Source organism: Ictalurus furcatus, chromosome 6 (assembly GCF_023375685.1).
Source record: "Ictalurus furcatus strain D&B chromosome 6, Billie_1.0, whole genome shotgun sequence".
Lineage (NCBI taxonomy): Eukaryota > Metazoa > Chordata > Actinopteri > Siluriformes > Ictaluridae > Ictalurus > Ictalurus furcatus.
The window spans coordinates 9,300,724-9,325,218 of NC_071260.1; the positions used below are offsets into that span (position 1 = coordinate 9,300,724).

General features: G+C 37.4%; 1 protein-coding gene across 2 annotated transcripts in view; it reads right to left on the reverse strand.

Moving 5' to 3' along the window:
• cntnap5a (contactin associated protein family member 5a) overlaps window positions 1–24,495 on the reverse strand; it is a 145,925-nt gene that overhangs the window by 98,711 nt on the left and 22,719 nt on the right. For both annotated transcript variants that reach the window (XM_053626449.1, XM_053626448.1), the window contains exon 2: window positions 3,318–3,428. In XM_053626449.1, coding sequence (XP_053482424.1) covers window positions 3,318–3,428 — 111 coding nt within the window. The remainder of the gene's footprint in view (window positions 1–3,317; window positions 3,429–24,495) is intronic.

A 24,495-nucleotide genomic window follows, 5' to 3' on the forward strand; every position in this document is an offset into this window, starting at 1 on the left:
AAAAATAATTAAAATAAGTCATAACAATTTGTGAAATAATATTATGAGGGATACTGACAAGATCATATTTTCAAAGTAATAGTTTTTTAAAAGAAAGTCCATCTACCCATCCATTTTCCATACCGCTTATCCTACACAGGGTCGCAGTCAGCCTGTAGCCTATCCCAGGGAATTCGAGGCACAAGGAGGGGGACATCCTGGGCGGGGTGCCATCCCAGCACAGGGCACAATCACACACATGTTCACTATTTGGGAATGCCAATTAGTCTACAATGCATGTCTTTGGAGTGGGGGAGGAAACCGGAGTACTTGGAGGAAACCCCTGAAGCACGGAGAGGATGTGCAAAATCCACACACACAGGGTGGAGACGGGATTCGACCCTAGATGTGCAAGGCAAACGTGATAACCACTAAGCCACAGGGCCTCTAAAACAATCATATTATGTTATATTATAGATCTGTATTACAGCAGCACGATTGCCTCAGAGCTCCAGGGTTTTGGGTTTGAACCTGTGTGTTTCTCCAGGTTCTTCAGTTTCCTCCCACCTCACAACATCATCCCAGTTAATGAACTGGCCATGCTAAATTCTCCTTAGGTATGAATGAATGTGTGAATCTGTGTGTGTGTGTGTGTATGTGTGTGTCTCTGTGCCTGTGTGTCTGTGTGTGTCTGTGTGCATGGTGCCCTGTGATGGACTGGCATCCCATGCAGGGTGTATTCCCTCCCTCACACCTAATGTTCCTGGAATAGGCTTCAGATCCACCACAACCTTGACCATGATAAAGCATTTACTGAGATGGATGAATATCTGTAATAATAGCTGTAAAAGTAATCACTATAACATGCACTGGTTAGGGGAAGGATGCAAATGTGTATGTTCAACATTTATTGAAGGATCTAGTTTTTATAAAGTAGGGTTCAATATACAGTATAGTCAGACAGGTTAGAAAGTCCAAAATTGTAACATACATGGGCAAAACCAGGCAACTCTACGTGATGAAAACAAGGGACTGAGTAGAAAGAAGCCTGTGATGGATAGAATAAAATAAGGCTGAAATAGAATGCATAAAACACTGTAGGGGGGAGTAAACAGCTGGACAGGACACGAGGAGAGAAAAAAAACCTGATGTAAGTATAGTGTGAAATATAGCACAAAAGGTGACAGACAGGTGCAGAACATGATGGGAAGAACGGAACAGAAACAGCATGGTTGTGACTGTCATGTAACACAGAATTGGTGAATTTCACAACTTTGATGAATAAGAGACGCTGCTACAGTACAACATATGATGAATGAATCCTGGGTGTCTATGTTGTGGTGACAGTGACAGCTGTGTTTGTAAATCTTGCAGCTGTAAATGAAGCATCTTGTTGCTAGTGTTGCCTTTATTTTGAAGCTGCACAACAGAAAAGCATTATCATGACACTCACACACTATTAAGTTTATAAAAGTATTTATGTATTGGCAATAGAAATCACTGCCACATTTACTAAACGGTTGATCACGCCATCAAAACGCTGTGTCATGGTTCAGATAATATGCACTTCCTGTCTGAAAGGGTATGAAGTCTTGCATTCTTTTACAGCCTTAGCCAGCAAGCCAGTGCTTTACATGATGAATCATGTTTGCCAAGGTAAACAGTTGTCCTGATTATTTTAAGCTGAATGTCAAGTGTAGAGCAACGTGAATGGGCTGTTTATTCTTTCTGTTGTTGTGTCACTACTGACAAGTGGAAGAGAGAACCTGCTGTACTCCAGCATGTTGGAGATATTTTCATCATGGAGCTGAATCTGCTGCTGCTGCTATTACTCTTCTTTCTTTGCAATCAAACTTCTGCCTAAGCATTTAATGACTGAAGTACAAAAAATATCAAATGCATACACTGATCCTATATTTGAGACACTTCAATATTTTTTATTCGATTGGATGTCAAAAAACATGGGTTGTTCTGTGAGCTTTTTTTATTTTACCCAAGTGAATTTACAAGCGTAGCCATGTATCATGCCCATCAAGGTGCAATGATTTTAATAATTTAAATAAGTAGTACTTGCAAGCAGTGTGCACAAGTATATTATTACTAGAAAGAAGGCAATCCATAGTGTATTGATTCTTATTGTATTAGTTTGCCTGTTCAGTAGAGATGGTTCCGATACAATACCCAGGATAAGTACCGGGTCGAGACCACTGAAAAACAGTGGATCGGATATTGGAGGAAAAAAATTATTTGATCTGATCCTGTAAAAAATAGAAAAGATAGGAATTGGATTTAGATTAAATTTTTGAAATTATATTTATACTTTTTAAAATACTTTATTTATATGCATTATTTATACTATAATAGTTATCATACTTTCAGAAAGTGATTTTTGTCTTAAAGAGTTTTTTTAAAAATGCTGCAATTTTGTGCAAGTCATGGTTTTAGTTATGTTTTTTTTAAAGCTTAGTAGTTTTTAAAGAAAAACACATCAGATGGGTTTCGATATCGGCTGATACTCAAAGTTTCCATATAAGTATTGGAAAAGAAAATGTGATATTATCCCACTATCGCCACTATTTCATCATTATACAACCATTTTACAACAAAAATTAAAAGTCAATAGTCAATCACACACCTAGCACATGTGATATTGAAGCCCAAAGTAATATGTTCTGCTGTTCCTGGTCTTGCTAGCACTTGACTATTCCATCAAATGTTTTTTTTTTTTCTTTCATTTGCAAGATGGGAATGAAAGAAAGCTTACTCTTAAATGACATTTTTACAGTACACTGGGGGAAAAAAAAACACAGAATTTACTGAATTCATATGTATACATCAGTTCGATGATATTGAACCAAATTTTGTATATCCAAGATGATTTGATCATGTATTTTCAAAGCCTTGAATATAATCAAACTCTGCACTCTCACCGAGGATATAACCCAGGGCATACCTGTTCTGCAACATCCATTGCACTACTCTACCACACATGTTAATGGTGATAATTTAATACTATAGTTATACTTCCTGTCAGCACCAACATCCTCATGAGATTTCATAATGTAATGCTTTATGTTAATACTACGTGAATTGATCATGCTCACTGTACATAATTCAATCTTGTAATTAGAAACTTGCTTAAATGAAGTTTAATATAAGCATTGAAATCACGTTTTGATAAGAAACTTCATATTTTTATATAAACTATACATTCTATATGTTCTCTTCAATCTGAGCAATCATATCTTCCAGTGTAGGGTCTTGACTGAATGAGATTAAGTAACAAGTAACAATATCATGATGTGGAATAATAGAAGCAGTGAATTAAACATACTAACCATCTCTTCTGTTCAGCTTGGCAAAGTTAGCAGCCCGACTTTCTGAGAAATGTGAAGAACTCTGGAAAGAGGCCGCAGGCAGCCCGGATGCTAGTGATCCATCGCAGCTATCTGTGAATGAGAAGGAAGAAATGTTAGAACAACTGGCCATGCAGAAATCAAAAGCAGTCTGTTATCATGTGAACATGAAAACTGTTTGAGGGCATACAAGATTAAAAAAAAAAAAGATAGACTGTTTTACTCATATAAATATATTCTGTTTGATTTCCTAACTTTTTTTTTCAAAGATATGCATTGACTGGGTGCTACATGGCAGAGATTTTAACTCGACAAAACAGTCATAGAAGCAAATGCATTTTTTTTTTCAGTGTTTAAAAGCAAGGCTTGAGACCTTATCACAAGAAGAGCAAAGATATGAAAACAGACAAAATAATGCCAGAAACCATCCAGATGACCAATAACAGACAGTATGAAGTCATCATTTAAAATATGAAGGAAAATAAGTTTCTCTTTCATCTCCCTCATTGCTTGTGGCTTCAGGAGAAAATATACAAAGGCTGTGAAAGGTAGAACAAGAACAAACAGTGAAAACTGAGTCTGCAGCATCAGTTCCAGCATGAGAGAACACTGTGTCTATCTGACATGCTCATGTTGTTCGGGATCAGGATCAGTCTCTCTCTGTCAGTCTACTTATCGCTCCATGCTTTGGATTTCTCTCACACTCTCACTCTCTATTCAAATGCCTTTTTCTTTAACCAGACTCTCTTGAAGCATCACCCTTCATGCTAGTACTGAGTTCTCATGTGATCGGATTAATTACTGTTTCCCTATCAGGAGCTCAGGAGCCCTGTTTGTCATTATACATAACTTATATCTATCAATCTAGGACCACTGACATTCCTGTTTGTTCTTTGTTGTGAGATTGAAGCAGATTCTTAATCGAGGAGCATTGATATACAGGGAGGTCTTGTATCAAAGAGCATTGCTCAGGTCTCCCACGCTAACTGTTTTGATATTCTCTGTCAGTATATACCTGCCTCAAAGAATATGTTACTACAGTATTGACACCCACAGAGAATACTTTTAAATAAAAACAAATATATATTCTTTTTCTTCATCTCCAGAAACTCTATTGACAGTTTAGTTTCTTTGAGATAAAAATATGAGGTGGAACATACACTTCTTCTTTGTCACTATTGGTGAAACCAAAAAGCTTTCAACATCAAATAGATAAATGGTTGTTGACCAGCCCTAACCAGGTAAAGTATGTTAAAATTAAGTGCATAAACAGTTGAAAATATTATTAAGTACAATGAATAAACATATTTAAGTACATTTTGCATTTACTATACAGTTAATAAAGAATAAAACACAACAGAATGTACTGTTAAATGAAAATAACCCATAATAATCAGGGTGGTGTGATATGGCCTGATGAAAATATAAATAATTTGTATTACAACCTGAACTGCTGTCAGGGCTGCTGTTATAGTAAATGTATCAACACTTTCTGACCAATCAGATTTGAGAATTCTAAAGTGCTATGGGATAATCTAATTTACAAATGGCTGCTATAGAAAATGTCTCAAGTGTCAGAAGAAACAGCGAGCTTCCTTCCAGCTACACACTTTCCTCAACATCTTACTTGAGTTATTGATTTATTTGACACAACAACTGAGATATGAGAGAGTAGTGCCAATTAACATTTAGCAAATCATCCAGACAGATCCAGAGATTTATGGAGTACTTGTTTACCAGCTCAATATCTTGCTTCAGTAAAAGACAGACAATACAATGAATGAAGGTGTTTAATGAGCAAAGTCTGCAAAGTGAGAATATGAGATTTCACGTACATTGTCTTTATGACATTACATTACTGTTATATATATTTGATTGACATGGCATTTGGCAACACTGGAATAAGACTATAAGAACTGGATAAGTGGAAGGCACTGTGGTTTAGTGGTTACCAGGTTTAGGAGTTTGAATCCCGCCTCCTGCCTCTGCACTATGTGCATAGAGTTTGCATGTTCTCCCCATGCTTTGGGGGTTTAAACCCCCAGTCCAAAGACATGCATTGTAGACTGATTGGCTTTTCCAAATTGTCCGTAATGTGTGTGTGTTGTGCCCTGCAATGGGTTGGCACCCCGTCCAAGGTGTCCCCTGCCTTGTGTCCCCTGCTGAGCTCCCTGGGATAGGCTCTAGGCTCCCCCTGTGACCCTGTGTAGGATAAGTGGTACAGAAAATGGATGGAACTGAATAAGACTTAGCTCTGACTTTTTCAGGTCCTCTTAAATAATCTGGATTCATTAGAACTGTTTAAAACATTATCAGAATATTATATACCACTAGTGCACAAGGAAACTTCAGGCATGTCTCAAACAGAAGACTCCTTGATCTCTTCAGGTGTTCTGAAGCATTGTGTTAAAGTGTCTTGTAAAGAAATGTTTTAAGAAGTGGGTTCGGAGGCAGCAATATGTCATGACAGAATACATACTGTAGAGAGAATACATATAGAATATATAGTTGTGCTTAAAGGGTAAATATTCTGTAACCAAACCAGCTATTTATTGCCAGGAAAGAAAAAAAAAAACTGTAGACAAAATAATTTGTGAAAATTGCTTCCATTGCCAGTATTTTTCTAACTATATTATGGCTACTGCAGGGTTGTGGGACTGTCAGAACATTTGTTGTGTTTCAGGCACACTGATTATGTACTACTCCAGTAATCATTTATGTCACTGGCACTGTTCCTTATTCATACTGATCCCTAAATAATTGTCTCAGCACATCTCATTATCCCATGTGTCAATATAACCTTTGTTTGTCTGCGGCTTCCAGCTCCTAGTTGTGTTTCTTTTATATTCTGGTTTTGATCTCTATCTGTCTTTTGTAGAGAACACTGGATAAGCATCTGATTATAGCGTCTGTTTAGATCTGACCTCGACTCACTCCTTACCTCATGGCCTAAATATACAGTATGTCCAGCTAGACACTGATTCACAAAACATTTCCAAATTAATAGGATGTTTTAGACAAACATTTTTCATCAGCTGAGCAAGGAAAGTGCTTCTGCAGATCTTCTACAGATTAGATATGCAATATACAGCCAAAAGTTTGTGCACCCCTGGCCATCACACCCATATTTAGGCCTTCCCTGATCTGTTGCCACAAAGTTGCTGAATGAGCACAAATTCACACAGCCATGCTCCAAAATCTAGAGAAAAGCCTTTGCAGAGGAGTGGAAGTTATTATAACAGCAAAGGGGAACTAAATCTGAAACAGGATATTCAAAAAGCACATGAGTGTTATGGTCAGGTCTCTAGTAAAACAGGAAAGTAGTTTGGTCAAATTTGAGTTAGGTTCAGCTTCATGGGCCTCGGAACGTCTGACATCTTTTATACATGTTTCAGACCATAAGCTTGAGAATCTCGAAGACTGTAATCTGATTGGCTCTCTGCCAATACATAATTCCATGTATTTGTGCACTGGTTTTCACTGGGAAAACAAACTTTTAAAACATTGAGCTTTTTGAAGCATGAAATATTTACTGGACTGAAAATGTTGGTAAAGACTTTTTTGATGAAAAACATAAAGAATGCCTGATGTCTGACATGCCAGACTAGACCTCAGTGGCAGGGTTGTGCGATGTGCCTTGATGTAAAGCAAAGATACAATAACCACACTGAAGAGGATAAATAAATATCTGCTTAGAGAAAGCTTCACCAAATGAATCATTATACAACAATCCATTTTTTTTATTATTAGGCTTAGATTATCTGGAGCCCCTGTGCATGAGCTGTTACTATAGCAATGATAACATATTACAGCAAGTGCATGAACCAGTGATTTGCCTTGCAATATTTATCCAAAAATCTCCCATAGGTGATCAGTTGGTTTGAGGTCTGGTGACTGTGAAGGCCATAGCATACAATTCAAATAATTTTCATACTCATCAAACCATTCAGTGAGGCCTCGTGACCTGTGACCAGAAGAGCTCACTCCCATCAGCATAGAAACATTTTTATCATAGGGTAAAGGTGATCAGTCAGAAGAACTTTGTTTTTGCAGTGACTCAACCCTCTAAGGAGACAAATGAAGCCAAAGAAGTTACTCAAAGCAGATAATGCTTAAAATGTACCTGCAGGTCTTTAAAAAAAGAAAAACCTGACAAGCTGAATAACTGAGGATTGATGACATCAGCAGCTACTTCCTGAACTGAATACCAAGCAGAGTCAAAATTGCCTTTATTGTCAAATCTTCTCTCTCTCTCATCTCTCTATGTCTCTCTGGATCAGTGAATAAGAGGATAGGATGTTATACAGTAAAGGTTTTCCTGTGTGTAGGGATTTAAGACCAAACCAGTAAACCCATCCAATATTCAGTATAACTGTCTTACTAAAAACCTTAGATTTATGGAATAATTAGTACTTGAGGAAACTCCGCACCAATTGCTGCTCAGATTCACATTTGTGTTTCTCCCTTTCTCATTTGTGCTGCCAATAAAACAATAAAGCTGGTAAAAATGTAAATGGAAAAGAAAGATGTTTCAATATTGCTCCCACTTCTTTACTTCTATATGCATGAGTTAAAACTTAATGTAGAACAGTTTGATTGGTGTTAACATTAAGACATCAAAAATAGTGTGAAGGAAAGAAAACATTCTCTACATGGTACACAGAATCAGGTTTTTGGGTCACTAGAGGCTATCCAAAAATGGATATTGCTGTAGAAGTGATGGGAAGTGCACTTGTGTACTTTAGTCAGGGGAGTAATTAGGGTTAAAAAGCAGTTGGTGTCGTCACTTTTGGCAGAATTGTCCTGTTTGCGTCTTGTTTTCCTATCTTGCTTCCACCTTCAGCACTAACACTGATCATGGCTCACACCTGTTCTTACTTAAATGTCTCATTCCCATGTGTGTTTTGATATCTTGGTAGGGAATACATGTCCCCAGAAGGGTAAAAACATCTGACAGTTTTTATATTGTGGGAGCATTTGGATGGTTCATTAAGAAAAAATTAAGAAAAAGTATTAAGAAAAAATGCTTTGAGACAAAAACTGCAGCTTTTATTTTGAAACCAAAGAGCCAAAGCTTCAATTAGGGTTAGATATAGCAGAGCAATAATTATCTGCATTAATAGTTGTCAGTTTACGGTTTTCACAAGGATAGTAAGACAACCATGTGCACAACCGTGTGTGTGTGTGTGCGTGTGTGTGTGTGTGTGTGTGTGTGTGTGTGTGTGACAGCAGCAGTTCGTTACCATAGATTTTGGTGGGGCAGGACGACATTAAAATGTCGAGAGGCTATCAGACTTGACTTACGCTATAGGCCACTATAAAGTGAATTTTTAGAGTAACCCCATAATATACAGTCGAATATATAAAGGTCGACAACACACAGTCATCCAGCATACAGTCTAGCAGCTTGTTTTGAGTGGTTTCAGATGTAACTCGGTTCAACTTTGTTCAATACAACATAAATGTGTGTTTCCCGTCACTGTTCTCACACTGTGTGAGGCACACATGGAAGAGCTAATATCATTAACCTTTGTTTTTGCAGAAATTTGTTAGCTCTTACTACAATTATGTGCAGTACAACAATGTATTTGTGTCTGTGGAGTATTTTTAAACTAGCATCAGTCTGAGTTCAGTTTGAGATCTGGGTAATTTGAAGGCCAAGTAAACTGTTTGTCATGGTCCTCAAACCATTCCTGAACAATTTTTGCAATGTGGCAGGGTGCATTATCCTGCTGAAAGAGGCCACTGCAATTAGGTTTGCCATGAAGGGGTGTACTTGGTCTACAACAATGTTTAGGTTGGTGGTACGTGTCATAGTAACATCCACATGAATGCCAGGACCAAAGGTTTCCCAGCAGAGCACTGCCCAGAGCATCACAGTTCCTCCGCCAGCTTGCCTTCTTGTGTATTATGTATAATGATGACCCTATGGAGCTTAGTGTTTGATTGTAGAACATCTAGAATGGTGAGCAATTTAATAGAACATATGCTTATACAGTGAGGGGAAAAAAGTAGTTGATCCCCTGCTGATTTTGTACATTTGCCCACTGACAAAGAAATGATCATTCTATAATTTTAATGGTAGATTTTTTTGAACAGTGAGAGACAGAATAACAACAACAACAACAAAAAAAAATCCAGAAACACGCATGTCAAAAATGTTATAAATTGATTTGCATTTTAATGAGGGAAATATGTATTTGACCCCTCTGCAAAACATGACTTAGTACTTGGTGGCAAAACCCTTGTTGGCAATCACAGAGGTCAGACGTTTCTTGTAGTTGGCCACCAGGTTTGCACACATCTCAGGAGGGATTTTGTCCCACTCCTCTTTGCAGATCTTCTCCAAGTCATTAAGGTTTTGAGGCTGACGTTTGGCAACTCGAACCTTCAGCTCCCTCCACAGATTTTCTATGGGATTAAGGTCTGGAGACTGGCTAGGCCACTCCAGGACCTTAATGTGCTTCTTCTTGAGCCACTCCTTTGTTGCCTTGGCCATGTGTTTTGGGTCATTGTCATGCTGGAATACCCATCCACGACCCATTTTCAATGCCCTGGCTGAGGGAAGGAGGTTCTCACCCAAGATTTGACGGTACATGGCCCCGTCCATCGTCCCTTTGATGCGGTGAAGTTGTCCTGTCCCCTTAGCAGAAAAACACCCCCAAGGCATAATGTTTCCACCTCCATGTTTGACGGTGGGGATGGTGTTCTTGGGGTCATAGGCAGCATTCCTCCTCCTCCAAACACGGTGAGTTGAGTTGATGCCAAAGAGCTCCATTTTGGTCTCATCTGACCACAACACTTTCACCCAGTTGTCCTCTGAATCATTCAGCTGTTCATTGGCAAACTTCAGACGGGCATGTATATGTGCTTTCTTGAGCAGGGGGACCTTGCGGGCGCTGCAGGATTTCAGTCCTTCACGGCGTAGTGTGTTACCAATTGTTTTCTTGGTGACTATTGTCCCAGTTGCCTTGAGATCATTGACAAGATCCTCCCGTGTAGTTCTGGGCTGATTCCTCACTGTTCTCATGATCATTGCAACTCCACGAGGTGAGATCTTGCATGGAGCCACAGGCTGAGGGAGATTGACTGTTCTTTTGTGTTTCTTCCATTTGCGAATAATTGCACCAACTGTTGTCACCTTCTCACCAAGCTGCTTGGCAATGGTCTTGTAGCCCATTCCAGACTTGTGTAGGTCTACAATCTTGTCCCTGACATCCTTGGAGAACTCTTTGGTCTTGGCCATGGTGGAGAGTTTGGAATCTGATTGATTGATTGCTTCTGTGGACAGGTGTCTTTTATACAGGTAACAAACTGAGATTAGGAGCACTCCCTTTAAGAGTGTGCTCCTAATCTCAGCTCGTTACCTGTATAAAAGACACCTGGGAGTCAGAAATCTTTCTGATTGAGAGGGGGTCAAATACTTATTTCCCTCATTAAAATGCAAATCAATTTATAACATTTTTGACATGCGTTTTTCTGGATTTTCTTGTTGTTATTCTGTCTCTCGCTGTTCAAATAAATCTACCATTAAAATTATAGACTGATCATTTCTTTGTCAGTGGGCAAACGTACAAAATCAGCAGGGGATCAAATACTTTTTTCCCTCACTGTATCGGTCAAATAAAAAATTTTCCCCATTCTTTGGTCCTTCAGAAGTGTGTTGAACAACTGATTAATATAGTAGGGCTCTGCTTCACCTGCCCTATAGACGAGCGACCACAGGGATGTGAGCAGTTTTCTTACCAGCTGCAGTGCAGACATTTTTGCCCTTTCAGGTGAAATGGCTACTACTGAATGGTGTCTGAAAAACCATGTCATATGAAAAGTATCTTTTGAGGTTAGGGTTGGGGCAGTGGTGGAATATAAATAAATAAATAAACAAACAAATAAATAAATAATATGGGCTGCAAAAATCTAGCCGCAAACTAATATGAAGCAGTTTATTTAGCTGGCTATCTAGCTTACTGCACTTAGGCAATATCCTAATTAATGTGAAATAAAATTTAATATTTGAATTTAAATCTGCTAAATCGCCTTATCATACCTGTTGTTTTTTGTTTTTGTTTTTACTATTGCTAAATGTGTTCAGATTACTGAACTTATAAAAATGTTGCATTGCGTTACAGTTTTCTACAAGGGCAGTTTTTATTTGTATAGCACTTTTAATAGTAGACATTGTCCCAAAGCAGCTTTACAGAAATATATAAATTCAGAATATAGATTTTAAATGTTTGAATTTACCCGTTGACATGTGAATGTGTGTCACATGTTGGAATTGTTTTAAATCTTATTTCTGTGTAGTACGCTCAGAGCAAGGATACTACATACATAAGATTACATGCGATTTAAAACAATTCCAACATGTGAAACACAATCTGGTAGAAACAGGATCAGTTATTATCCTATTCAGAATTTGGCCTCAGGGTGAAATGGATTGAAATGAATTAGAGGAAGTTTTTACACCGTGACTGCTTTGTAAACAATCAATCCAACCTAGCAAGCCAGATTATCTCTGCGGGTGAATTATATCAATCCTAACTTTATTTATAATATAAAAAAATATCCCATTTTCTCCTCAGCAGAATGGACTTAATGTCAAATGTGCATGAAATTAAATTGATAATAACAGTACTGCATAATGGTATAGACAAGTAGAAAATTGGAAATGATTTTCACCTCCTCTCACTTCCACAATTTAAACTGAGTGCTGGTTAAAAGAAGGGTTAATGGCTATAGTTTTTCCTATGACTGTTCATATGAAACCCATAGAATCCCTATAGACCTGGTGTGAAAGGAGGTAAAGTACCCATGCACTGCAGTACTGCAGACCTGTGTCTGCAGCACGAGAATGCCATCTCACATCTCACTGAAAGCAATTGTCCTGACAAAGAGGAAAAAGACACGCTGAGATAATTGAATGTCAATATTTACAGCCAGCCTACTATTAATGTATACATCAAATTATCACACTTTGCTTTAATATATATTCCTGTTAATATACTTTTCCTGTTCAGAAGGAATATATAAACCGACTAAGATGAATAAAGATGAATCACCTGGCAAAAGACATTTCAAAACAAGACTCCTTGATGTCCAAGGTTGACGATTTCTAAATAAACTCATGTGCCCTTCCTAATGTTAGCAAAGCAGGAAAGCACTGGAAGCCTGATCTTGGCATGGAGCAAACCAGGGAGTATATGGCACACTGCAGCTTGAGACAGACCAGATCGGTCACTTATCAGTCACTTAGTGCTGCTTCTAATAAAGTGTTGCACTGCATTAAAAGAAGATGCTGTGGAAAACTGAACCGACTTACATGCTGAGCCATTATAGTTCCTCCTTTTATACGACGGCATTTCTTCTTAATAAAATGACCGGGCTTAATGTATGTATTTATGTTGGTTTGTTTTTTGTTTTATTTCTTAAATATTTAATATTTATTTAATTAATGTGATGACTGGGATTAACAAAATGTTAATTAAATTTGTGTGCATAATTGAAATACAAACTTGACAGTATAGTCCGTATATAAAAGTGCAGTAATCCATGCAAATGATATGATTTGAAGCCGATCAGTCGACTTTTGGTTTACATTAGTTAGTCTACTTATGTGTAAATTTACACACACTCAGGAGCTCGGTTACAATATGATTTTCCGAAATGATGGGATTTTCATGATTACTAAATTTCTTGTGTAAATGCTCATATGAACAATTTACAACTAAATGTTAGAAAGTTTAATATTCTGTAAAGAAGGTGCTTTTACAACAAACACAATGACTGTACAGGTATCGGAATATTCCTGTATACATGCTTGTTGTAAGTATTCCATTCTAGATATGTGCTTTTCCTTTCTGCTACCCACAATTCCTTGCGGACTGAGCATGCGCATATATCGCCATTCAGTGGATTTTCTGAAAGAGGTGCAACAAATTTCCGATTAAAACAGGTATATTCCAGGGGTGGGAATCAGAATTTGGGGAATCAGAATATTGTCTTAATCTGAATCTGCATTTACATGACTCAATACTAATGAGAATATTGACAAATTCTGATTAATATAAGAATATTGATGTGCATATAAATGGAGTCACTGTTAATGATGTTCAAAAATCACACAAAATAAATGTTTTTTTTTTTTTTTTTCTTTACCATTACAGCATTAACAGTTTTAGAACATCTGGCATATATATGTCTGTACCACATCCTCCAAGAACTCCATCTTCCAGAATCACCTGCTGACTACCACACACCTCTCACAGCCAACCTGCTCATCTTCATGAGCTCACTAATAGTTATCACTGCTATGCTGATGACAGCCAGATTTATACATCCACATGTTTTGATGAAACACATGCCATCAGCTCATTAACTGCCTGTATCAGTGATGTAAAAATTTGGTTAAACAATAATTTCCTCAAATTCAATGCTGACAAAACTGAGATCATGATTTCTGGGCCACAAACACTTATAAGAAGTATTGACATTTTTGTCAATGTTGATGGAAATCTGACCAAACCCTCTAAAACCATTAAGAATCTGGGAATAACTTTCGATCCATCTCTTACTTTTGAAGCCCTCATTAGAACCATCACTAAAACTGCTGTATTTCATTTACGTCACATTTCACAACTTCACCCCATTCTCATTTTATAAGATGCAGAATCACTAGGTCATGTTTTCATATCATCACATCTTGACTACTGTAACTCACTCTTTACTGGCCTACCAGCTAAAACTTTTGCCCGATTACAATACATCCAAAAGTCTGGAGCTAGAGTTCTCACTAACACCAGGTGTTCTGCACACATTACTCCCATCTTTTTCAGTCTTCACTGGCTGCTTGTCTCATGCCGAATTAAGTTTAAAATTTTTCTCCTGACATACAAAGGTCTCACTGATCTGGCACCTCATTATATATGTGATCTGCTGCATCCATACAGCATGCACTCTTCGTTCTTCTGATTCCAAATTGTTGTCTGTCCCTACATTCACTTTTGGTGAGAGATCCTTCAGTGTAGTTCCACCTAAACTGTGGAACTCTCTATCTCAGTGCCTCCGTGACATCTCCTCTATTTCTACCTTTAAATCTCAGCTTAAAACACATCTTTTCTCAGCACCTTATCTGTCTATTACTGATCTTTTATTTCCCCTTTTGTAATTGAGATTGTAACTCCTGTTGAAATGTATATTAATGTACTTAGACCTGTTAAATGTATATGGAGTGTAAAGTTTCTTTGAGCTTGTGGAAAGGCACTATATGAATAAAAATTATTATAATTATATTATTATTATTATTATTATTATTATTATTATACTAATACTAATACTCATTTACTAATCACCACTTCAGCCTTAAATGCATCTCAGTTCAGTTTGTGCATTTTCAGTCTCATTTGCACTCTTCAGCTTACAAGTCTGACAGTCTGTCTAAAATTGTATCTTTAGGTTCTGGGAATAAGAGTAAAATAAGATTAAAATATTGACTGTTAAAAAAAAGAAAAGACATGGAGGCAGCCTATAACATATCTGCTAACTATCTCTCAGTTAGAAATATATCATAAGTAATAAGACCACACAAAGCAATGAATTCAGATAAAGCAGACTGGTTGCACCAAAACCAAAAATAGATAGTTTTATGATGATGAAATAATGTACAAGGTGCAAGAGAACACAGGAACAATGTATATCTTTGTCAGTTAGACTAATTCACATATACATTATACCATAGAGAAATTTAACTGCTCAAAAGAAATAAAATAAAATGCAAATAAACTGTAATAAATAAAAATATAATGTAATAAAATAAAATGCAAATAAACTGTGAGAAATAAAATATAATGCAAACCAACTGCTCAAAAGAAATAAAATATAATGCAAATAAGCTGTAAGCAATAAAATATTAGGTTTGTGGAAGATGAGACTAAGTGAACACTTCAAGACATACAAAAGAATGCAAAAATGTGTCAAGTCTTATTTGTCAAGGGCTTTAGTATAAGGAAAAAATCATTGTTTTGTGCTATATAGAAAAAAAAAAAACATGTCTAAAGGAAATAATGGACATGCGGTACACGTTCAAAATAATCCCCAGCTGGAAACTTTAAGTAACATATGTTCAGCTAGTTACCTCCCTCCAAGTGTGAATTCACCTTTGACCTTCATACATATTTGAAGTGAGACCACCCGGGTTCTCTTCCAATACAGCTATATGTCTGGGCTTAAGAAGAAAAACCTCAGGATCGCTCTACTACTGTCAAGTGTTTCGATGACACTTAGGAAATGTCAGGTACTTGAGCTCTAGGCAAAATGAATATGACTGGCAATGACTAAGTGATAAGTAATTGATGTTTTCACTTGTTCTGTTTGTTTAAATAAGTTAACTTACATCCTTAAAATTATTTTGAAGTCCATGGCCTTCAGTTGAGGCCACAAGTATACATCCACCTTGGCTACATATATTCAATCTCAGTTTTTTCACAACTGCACACATTATTTCATATTACCATACATTTATTTCAGTATTTCTTTAGTGTCTGCTTTGTTCACATCAGTAGTCATTTTAAAATAACTGATTAGAGAATTCACTATATCAGAATTACAGTACATACTTCAAGACTGTCTCTTTAGTCTGAAAGATTCCAGAAATGAAGCTTCTAATCGGCCAATTGTCATGATTAGTTGTTAATTGGGAGAGCACATGTGGCTGTATTTAAGGGAATACCATGAGAGACAGTGTCTTGTCCTCGATACCAGGAGAAAATCCAAGCAACTTAGCCAAGACTTCAGAAAAAGAATGTTGTGGACATCCACAAGCCGGCTCCTCTGTAAGAGCAATTTAAAATCAACTGAAGGATCTGTACAACTAATTGTATGCAAATATAAAAATCTTGAGCCAACACTGGATCCATCATTCAGGAAGAAAGCACAAATTAACTGCCAAGGACGAATGATCTTTGGACCAAAATGTTCAACTGAACCCCAAAACAACAACAAAAGAACTGCAGGTGTCTGGTAACAAATATGTACATCTACCATAAAGAGAGTCATACATTACCATGGCCTCTACTACAAGTTCGGCATAAAAAAAGGCAGATTGAAGTTTTCAGGTGGTCACCAGGCGTTTGAAGGAGTGTTCTCTGGTCAGATGAAATAAAAGTTGAACTGTTTGGCCATAATGTTATGCATTGCTATGTATTGAGGAAAAAGGTTGAGGCTTTTAATCTGATAAACACCATCCCAACTGTGAAGCATGGAAGTGGCAGCATCATGTTGTTCAGCATCATGTTCTACTGGAAAATAGAAAATGCACTTCAGAAAATAGAGTTCATCATGAGGAAAGAAGGTTCTCTAGAAATACTGGAAAAAAAAACCTCAAGACATATGCCAGAAAGTTAAAACCTTGCCACAACTGGGTCATCCAGCAGGACAATGATCCAAAGCAAACCTCCAAAGCTGTGACAAAATTCCGCAAAGTATACTGAGAAACTTGTGGAAGTACACACCAAGAGTTTGATTAAAGTTAAGCGATTAATAAGACGGGGAAAGTCAATGAGTTGAATTGTAAAAAGGCTTAATTAGAGACATGGCAGTTCTAGACTTCCTTAAGCACTCTGAGCATTCAAAGCTCTCAGATCCAGTCAGGCGGTGAGAAATGACCCAAGAGTTAGAAGAGGTGCTTCCCACACAAGCCAAACTGTCACTAAAACTTTGGAAAGCATGCTTTGTGCTTCGCTGTCACTTCCTGCTAATATGCTCTAACCTATCTGCAGAAGTATAACACATTTCAGCATATTTCCAAGGCCATATTAAATTATGTTCATACCATCCAAATGCAAAACCTATAAAAAGTGCGAGTGACAGCATGGAGTAGTGGATTAGGAAAATGCAAAGTGAGCATATCGGTGGTGTTTGTTGTTTACGCACAGTACAGCCTAAATGTCTGAGTCTACTATCAAGATTTCTTGTTTTATCACCATGACTAATGCCTTTGTGGTCTTTTTTTTTTTTTTAAACTTAACTCATACCATTAAATAGTTCATGCTAGTGTTTTTATAGTGTACTCTTCCTTTGGCTAGCACCATATGGCTCAAGTGATGAACAGGTTTAAGGCTGCTGTGGTTATATCATGCTGAAATCCATGTTTTGTACATGCAATGTAATAATCATTGTATTACATTAGACAGTGGAAAAAAAAAACTATTTCTGTCTTCAGTCTGTATTTTCTATCCCATTTTTTTTCAGGCTTAAAGGCTAGTTCTTAGTGCTTAAAGGCAAATCTCTCTAGACTCTTAAAGTGCTAGTTTTTAAAGGTGGTGGTGAAAAAATGAGTCTCAACGCTTTTACTCAAGATAAATCGGTCAACCTTGGATATGTGAACTACATTTACATCCAGCAAATCAACTTAAGCAGGTGCTTAGCCCACCTTTGAGTACACTTAATTTCCTTCTGTGTAAATAGGGACATAACTTTTGGACTTAAGTCATCAACTCCACATACAGCCCATAATTATTTCATCATACTTCAGGTGCTGCTTTTTAGCTTTGCTTAGTCACATATTTATGCTAACTCCTTTCGCTCCCAAGTGTTACAGCTGTGATCCGGCTCTCCATCATTTTTACCACTTATACCCAAACGTCAGGAAATAAGCACTAATCTTGCTCTAATCTATCATTAGTGTGATCGTTATACTCCTGCCCTCTTCCCTCCAGGCACTCCATTCACTTCAGCTTGGGTTGTTGGATTTTAAATCACAGACTGACACAAGCAGAGAGGCATTTACAAGAATCTAACAAAGAGTTCATGAGAGAGTATATTATAGTTAAAAATCTGGCTTCTGAAATTTGTCAAGGCCAAAGTGAGGGGAAGCACAAAGGGTCAGCAGATCTCTACGAAGAGAAAAAAAAAGAACCTTTCCCTGACAGAAACACACACAGACACACACACACACACACACACACACACACACACACACACACATATAAAACACACACACACACATCTTTATCCTCTTACATGACTTGCTCAGCCATTTACCCCATCGCCGGCAAATCTCTCTAGACTCTTTTTCTCTGAATCGTTCTATCTATCTTGATATCATTCCTTCTCGCATTCACTTTTTTCCCCTATCAGTCACTCATGCTCTGTTAAATTTGAAGCCTTTCAAGGAAATGATACAAAAAAGGTACACTGTGTTCCCTCACTCACTGCGAGTACAGATATATTCAAGGTTTTCTTTTTTTTTTCCTGCAATATGTCTTGTGAATTACTGGTAAGTGACAGATGAAGAACAGTGTGTGACATCTAAATCTAGTCTGTTTTTCATGCCATTACTACTGCACAGTATGTCCTGTAGTGCAGTGAGTATTTGGCATGACGTCTTGCTTTTCTTACCTGCCACAATAATTAGCTTCTGTTCTGAAGGATAGATAATTAATACATAATCACATAGTCACAATTACTTGGACTGATTAACGTTTAAGAATCCTTAGTCATAATTGTGGTGGCCTGGGAAAACCATTCACATAGTCAGATTTTTGGATGTAGCTCAGCTAGAAATAAAGACTTTCAATTTAAAGCCTGGATACCCTCCAAAAGTGGAAAAAGAAGAAAATCACGTCTAGGTTTCATTCCAATTCCACTGAAAGACACACTGCCTATTTCTACATTTATAATCTAATCCGGATCACATTTGATCGTCAGTCTCATCGCCTGAGGTAAACTCATGGCATGTAAATATGAGCCACATACTTTTGCCATTTCAAAGCCATTTGTGCAGTTGTGCCCCGCGATGGGATGGCACCCCATCCAGGGTGTCATCCACATTGTGCCCCGAGGTCCTTGGGATAGGCTCCAGGCTCCCCTGCGACCCTGTGTAGGATATGCAGTATGAAAAATGGAGGGATGGATGTATGGCTGGATGTTGGCAAATGTAGTATATGAGAAATAAAATACTTTGTCTCAACTGGTGGTAACAGTAACTTCAAGACAACAGCATTGTTGTTGATATTTGTCTTTACCAGCACACCATATCCCTTACATAAAAACCTAGTAAAAAGAAGTTATACTTGTTTTTGGCTAGAGAATAATGCAGAGTTGAACATCGCTCTCATTGCAAGTTGTTGTAATTGTGTGTTAAGTATTACCTGCAATGTCAGGGGGTAATGCAGTGCAGTAAGTCATTACTGCTACCTTATTATTTTCCTTGTATTTTGTATTCTTGTAATCGCATTACAGTTACCGTCTTAAGTAAAAATTACGTCGAGTTTGCATTGCATTTCACTTGTATTTCTTGAAGCAGAATGCATTTAAAATGGAAATTTTGTTATGTAATGACCGAGGAGGAGAAGTGCGAATGTTATTGCCGTTATTACATCGAGATATTCTCATTAAGTGAAGCCATTCTTACTGTTTTGAATTTACTGCAGGTAAAAACCAAATGTTCACTCATCTCTGTACCATTATAAATCATCCAAGTTACAAAACTGTATTTGGAAGCTGCTGGAGTTTTTATTTATTTATTTATTTATTTGTTTGTTTATTCTTTTTTTGATTAAATCATTATACTGACTAGTTTCTACATGCATAAATAAGATAAGACAAATTCAGTTTCAACAATCCAACACTGTTTCATTAGGACAGAGGGATAAAAAGTATAGGCTTAAAGTACTGAAAGACTTCTAATGGTGTGAATTTGTATGAGGTTTGAAAAGGAATTAAGTAATAAGTAGAAGCGAGAAAGTAATCCATTCACACTTTAAGAGAAGACATTTTTTAATTAACTTTTTTTTTGGATTACATTCTTCATACTTTGAATACATTTTCATTCATACTTTGAGTATGCTCTACCTCAATGCTGCTACAGTATGTGGGAGTAAAATATCTTAATTAATAATAATCTGAATCAATGCATTTGTTTGACCTCTCCCAAGATATGAATTTAAATTAAGCTGAAAAGTCAACTCACACTCACACACTTTACAAACACTTTGAATAAAAAAAAAGCAAAATAAAAAAATATGCCCTAGGGGACCTCTGGGTTTTCATCCCCTTTTTACAAACGTTTGCAGTATTGCGTTAAGCCTCCCTGCCCATTGTCACATCAATGAGAAATCATTTGTCTTCGGCCTCATTGACTCCTACAGTGAAATGAGCTCACCGACTGCAGCGGTGACTCAGCCCGCGCAGCCGGCGGTCGCATTAATTATATTTCACTTTTGTCAGCACATTAAATGCAGGCACTCGTGGCAGCTGGCATGTCGTAAAGTGGTGGTCGACCGTAACGCTGGGACTTTTTGACCTCCAAACAAAAGTCAGCAATCAGCAGAAGAACAGAACAGACTCAACTAACGCTAACAGTCTAGAGGGGTCAATAATTTATTTTTCATGAAGATAAGGGCAAACTGGTCTTTCTCAATTAGTGTTGTATATTAGTGAGAGAGAACATATTAGCATTCTAGGTTTCCTTCCATTAAAGGAGGATTTCTACAGTATATGCTTGCAGTTATCTTTGATGGTAATTAGAGGCACTGGAAATACAATGCAAACCTCACATCATCTACTCTCTGAAAAAGAACAGTGAAGTAATTTAGACTATGCAAATCTGACTCACATTTATAATTGACATAAATTCCATATTATATATTATATATGCAGCAAATTATACAGAATGAGCTTTAAGGCTCAGTTGTCCTAAAATAAATTGTCCGTGCCAATCTAGCACTTCAAGACACAGCCAAAGCAATGCACAAATGAGGAAAAATAGAACACGTGATCTAAAATGGCGAGGTTGAATAAAACGAGATCTTAAAGTAAGCCCAGCTGTCCTCTTGATATGTTGTCATGCCCCTATGTTGAAACACCAACTGCGTCACCTGCCACTGCACACCTCTGCATGGAGGGTGTTAGGGAGTCATTCCATACATTAGAAGACACCTCATGTTGCTTATCAGCCAGTAGAAGCTATATAGGCATGTCTATTTTGGCCATTTTCACAGCTTGGCAGAGAAAATTATTAAGTTCTACAATCATACTACTATTACAGGGTTCTACATACCAAATTCAGGTAACTCAGATAAACCTACAGAAAACTGAAAATGAAACAAAACGTGAATACACGTCAACAGTTTTGTAAGAACTTCTGTGTGGAGATGTATACATCAGTAGCCATTGTAGTTTCTCATTGCTGTAGGAAAAACTAGATTTTAAAATCGCCAATGTTTTCTCTGCCTTCTCATTTACAGCCCCAGTAAATCTACCATCACAATCTGGCCTCTAATACTATACATTTTAAAGGTATGATTTTCTGGGTTCTCTCACTAATTTGGGATGAATGAGTGCATGTCTATCGAGAGACAAGCACAAGATGCATTTTGACACCATAGGAATTAGATAAGGCCTGTCCCCAGCGCAAAAAGCCGTCAATATGATGGTTGGGCGATATGAAATAAATATCACATCACCATTCTCAAAGTATTTCTATGATATATGATACACGTCATGATGTACAGGCTGTACATCATACAGCTCTCCCAAAAGTCTCCATACATAGGGGAAATTGTTCATACTTAGTTAGTATATACTTAGTATATACATATATACATATATAATATATAAAATTCTCACATAGCCTATAATGCCTTTGACAAAAGAAGAACGTATCGAAGGCTGGATTGGGAAGCTGTTGCAAAGTTTTGATGGATTATAACAGGAAACACATAGGCATCATAGTCCCTAACTGGTGTCTAAACCACAAACGCTTTTTCTTGTCCCCCAAATACACTAGTAGCTAAACTCTATTTTTATTTAAAGTCAGAAAGGAGCAAAATAAGAACTACTACAGTTTAAAATGTAATTTAAAATACATTTCAACATACAAATACATACAAATACATAACTTTTTTTTTTGCAAATGTAATAAAATTTATGTTTTCATGACATTTGCTAGTGTTGCTCATAAAAAAAAAAAAAACTGAAGAACTGCCCATTTTATCTCCAGCTATGAATGTTTGAGTATGTTTTTCAGATTTAGGCGACACCAGCTGTGCTTATTTCTGGGTGGATTGTGTCTCACGAGGAGCTCTGAATTAATGAGAAGGACAGCCACTGAAGGGTACGAGGCCAGAAGTGTTCCAGAAGCGTTAAAAATGGAGGCGGGTGATCTTTGTTTCGAGATTCACATTAATCACAAGGACATGAAAGCACGTTCCCGTCGAGGAGGCCAGGCTCTTATCGGACCTTGGGTGATCTTTTCATGTTCTTTACCAGCAAGAGCATCTATCAGGATTCTGAGGACATAATTTTGTGATTCCAAGTAATTGATTGTTACTGTAAACAGAGCCACAAATGAGGCGACGCGAAGGTGACACCAAATTGCCTGGTCAATCTGTAATGGCACCGGTGACAGATTTATACAGAAGGGCAGATACTTTATTGATCATGTGATGGGGAATTGCCTTGTTACAGAAGCCAAACAGCCAGTTGCACTAATGAAGAGCTGTACATACAAACGGGAATAAGTGAAATGTAACACCATGTTATATACCCTGATGCAAAGACACAGCCTGGTGCCGACTGTTATAACAGGCTGTGACTAGAATAGCACACATCATTTACAAGGTTATTTCCATTTAATTTTATTTTTTTAATCATAAAAAAATGATTATGGGTCCCCCTCTATGGGGACCCATATTCAGTTCTGGTCACATACATGGGCTTTAGCTGAACTGTTAATCATCCAGGGCTGAGCCCAGAGTCTCCTACATCAAAAAACTTTTTTTAAATGGACTTCTAAATAGACAATTTGCATTTTTTCTTGCATGTAAGGGCTAATTGCTTAAGAAAATGTGAAAATTGGACAAAAATTTGCATTTATCATAAAAGCCTCGGGTGTCATCACTCTTTGCAGGACTACCAGACCAATAAAATCTAAAAGTTTTTGGCCATCTAAAACGAGACTAGGCTAGTTTGGTGTCACTAGCCAAGGAGAGGCACAACTAAGCTACCACTGTATGGATTTAGCTGCTACAGTGCCATGCAAAGTATGTTATCTATCATTATGCTCTGTTCATATCATAGTCACGTAAATTATACATATTCACAAACTCATATAGACATTTACACACCTTGTTTTCCTGCTCAGCATGAGAGGATGGTAGTGTTTCAGTTTCAACCCATTTATTGGTTTTAAAAAAATCTACGTATGTCTATTTTTCCTCACACTGACTAACTGACTGTGTGAGCTAATGTTTGACAGAATTGAGACTTATCAGCCAATAAGACACAAGTATTTCCACATATACTGTATTCCTGTAAACCCTCTCTGATTGGTCTTGCCTCCGTTCACTGAAGATACAAAATTACAGGCTGCCTTCATTTACTGAAGATTAGTTACGTAGTGACAAACAGCTTCAAGTGGAGAATTATTCGGGGCTAAAGAAAAAATCTTCGGGCTACAGCCCTGAATGCCCAGGCAAGATGAATATTTTCTTCAAATTTTTGCCTAGTTATTCTGACAGCCCTTTGTTTTATACCCTGGAATGGCATGCGCTCGTTAGGCAGTGCACTCACCCTAACAACACTCCTCTACATGGAGATCAGATTCAACGACACCTGCAAATTGCCCGGTTTCTCCCCTACCAAGCGATTTCTTTTCCCCATCTTCCTCCTATTATTATACTCTCGTTCCAGGATAAAGGAGAGTCACGCTTTTGGTTTGTTTGGAGCCCAAATAAGGAAGGTATGTAAAGAGACCATGAATGGAGAGCTGCCCCCTAAAATGTTACTACCGTTCATGAGCAAATTGCAGATTTTTCAAGTGCTCCTAAGCGAGGCCTGGAAAATGAAAAGGTATAGCCTTGAGCCTTGAAGCTAGGTGATAAAGATAAATTAAAGTGCCACAAGACTTTCTTATATGTTGTAATAGCATCTCACAGTTCCTGCGGAGCCAGAAGCCAATGAGGAAGGGACTCTGTAGTCAAATAGCAAGCTATCAAGATGAAATCATGATAAGGAGAGAGTGCTATAATATTAAGGCCACTTTGCAGTGAGGGTATACAGGACGGAAGTGTCATTGGGTATTTAAACATTTGTTTACTGTACATGACAATAGCAAAAACAAAAAAAAGAAAGTGTTATAAACCTCCGCATTAAAGCGGCTTTA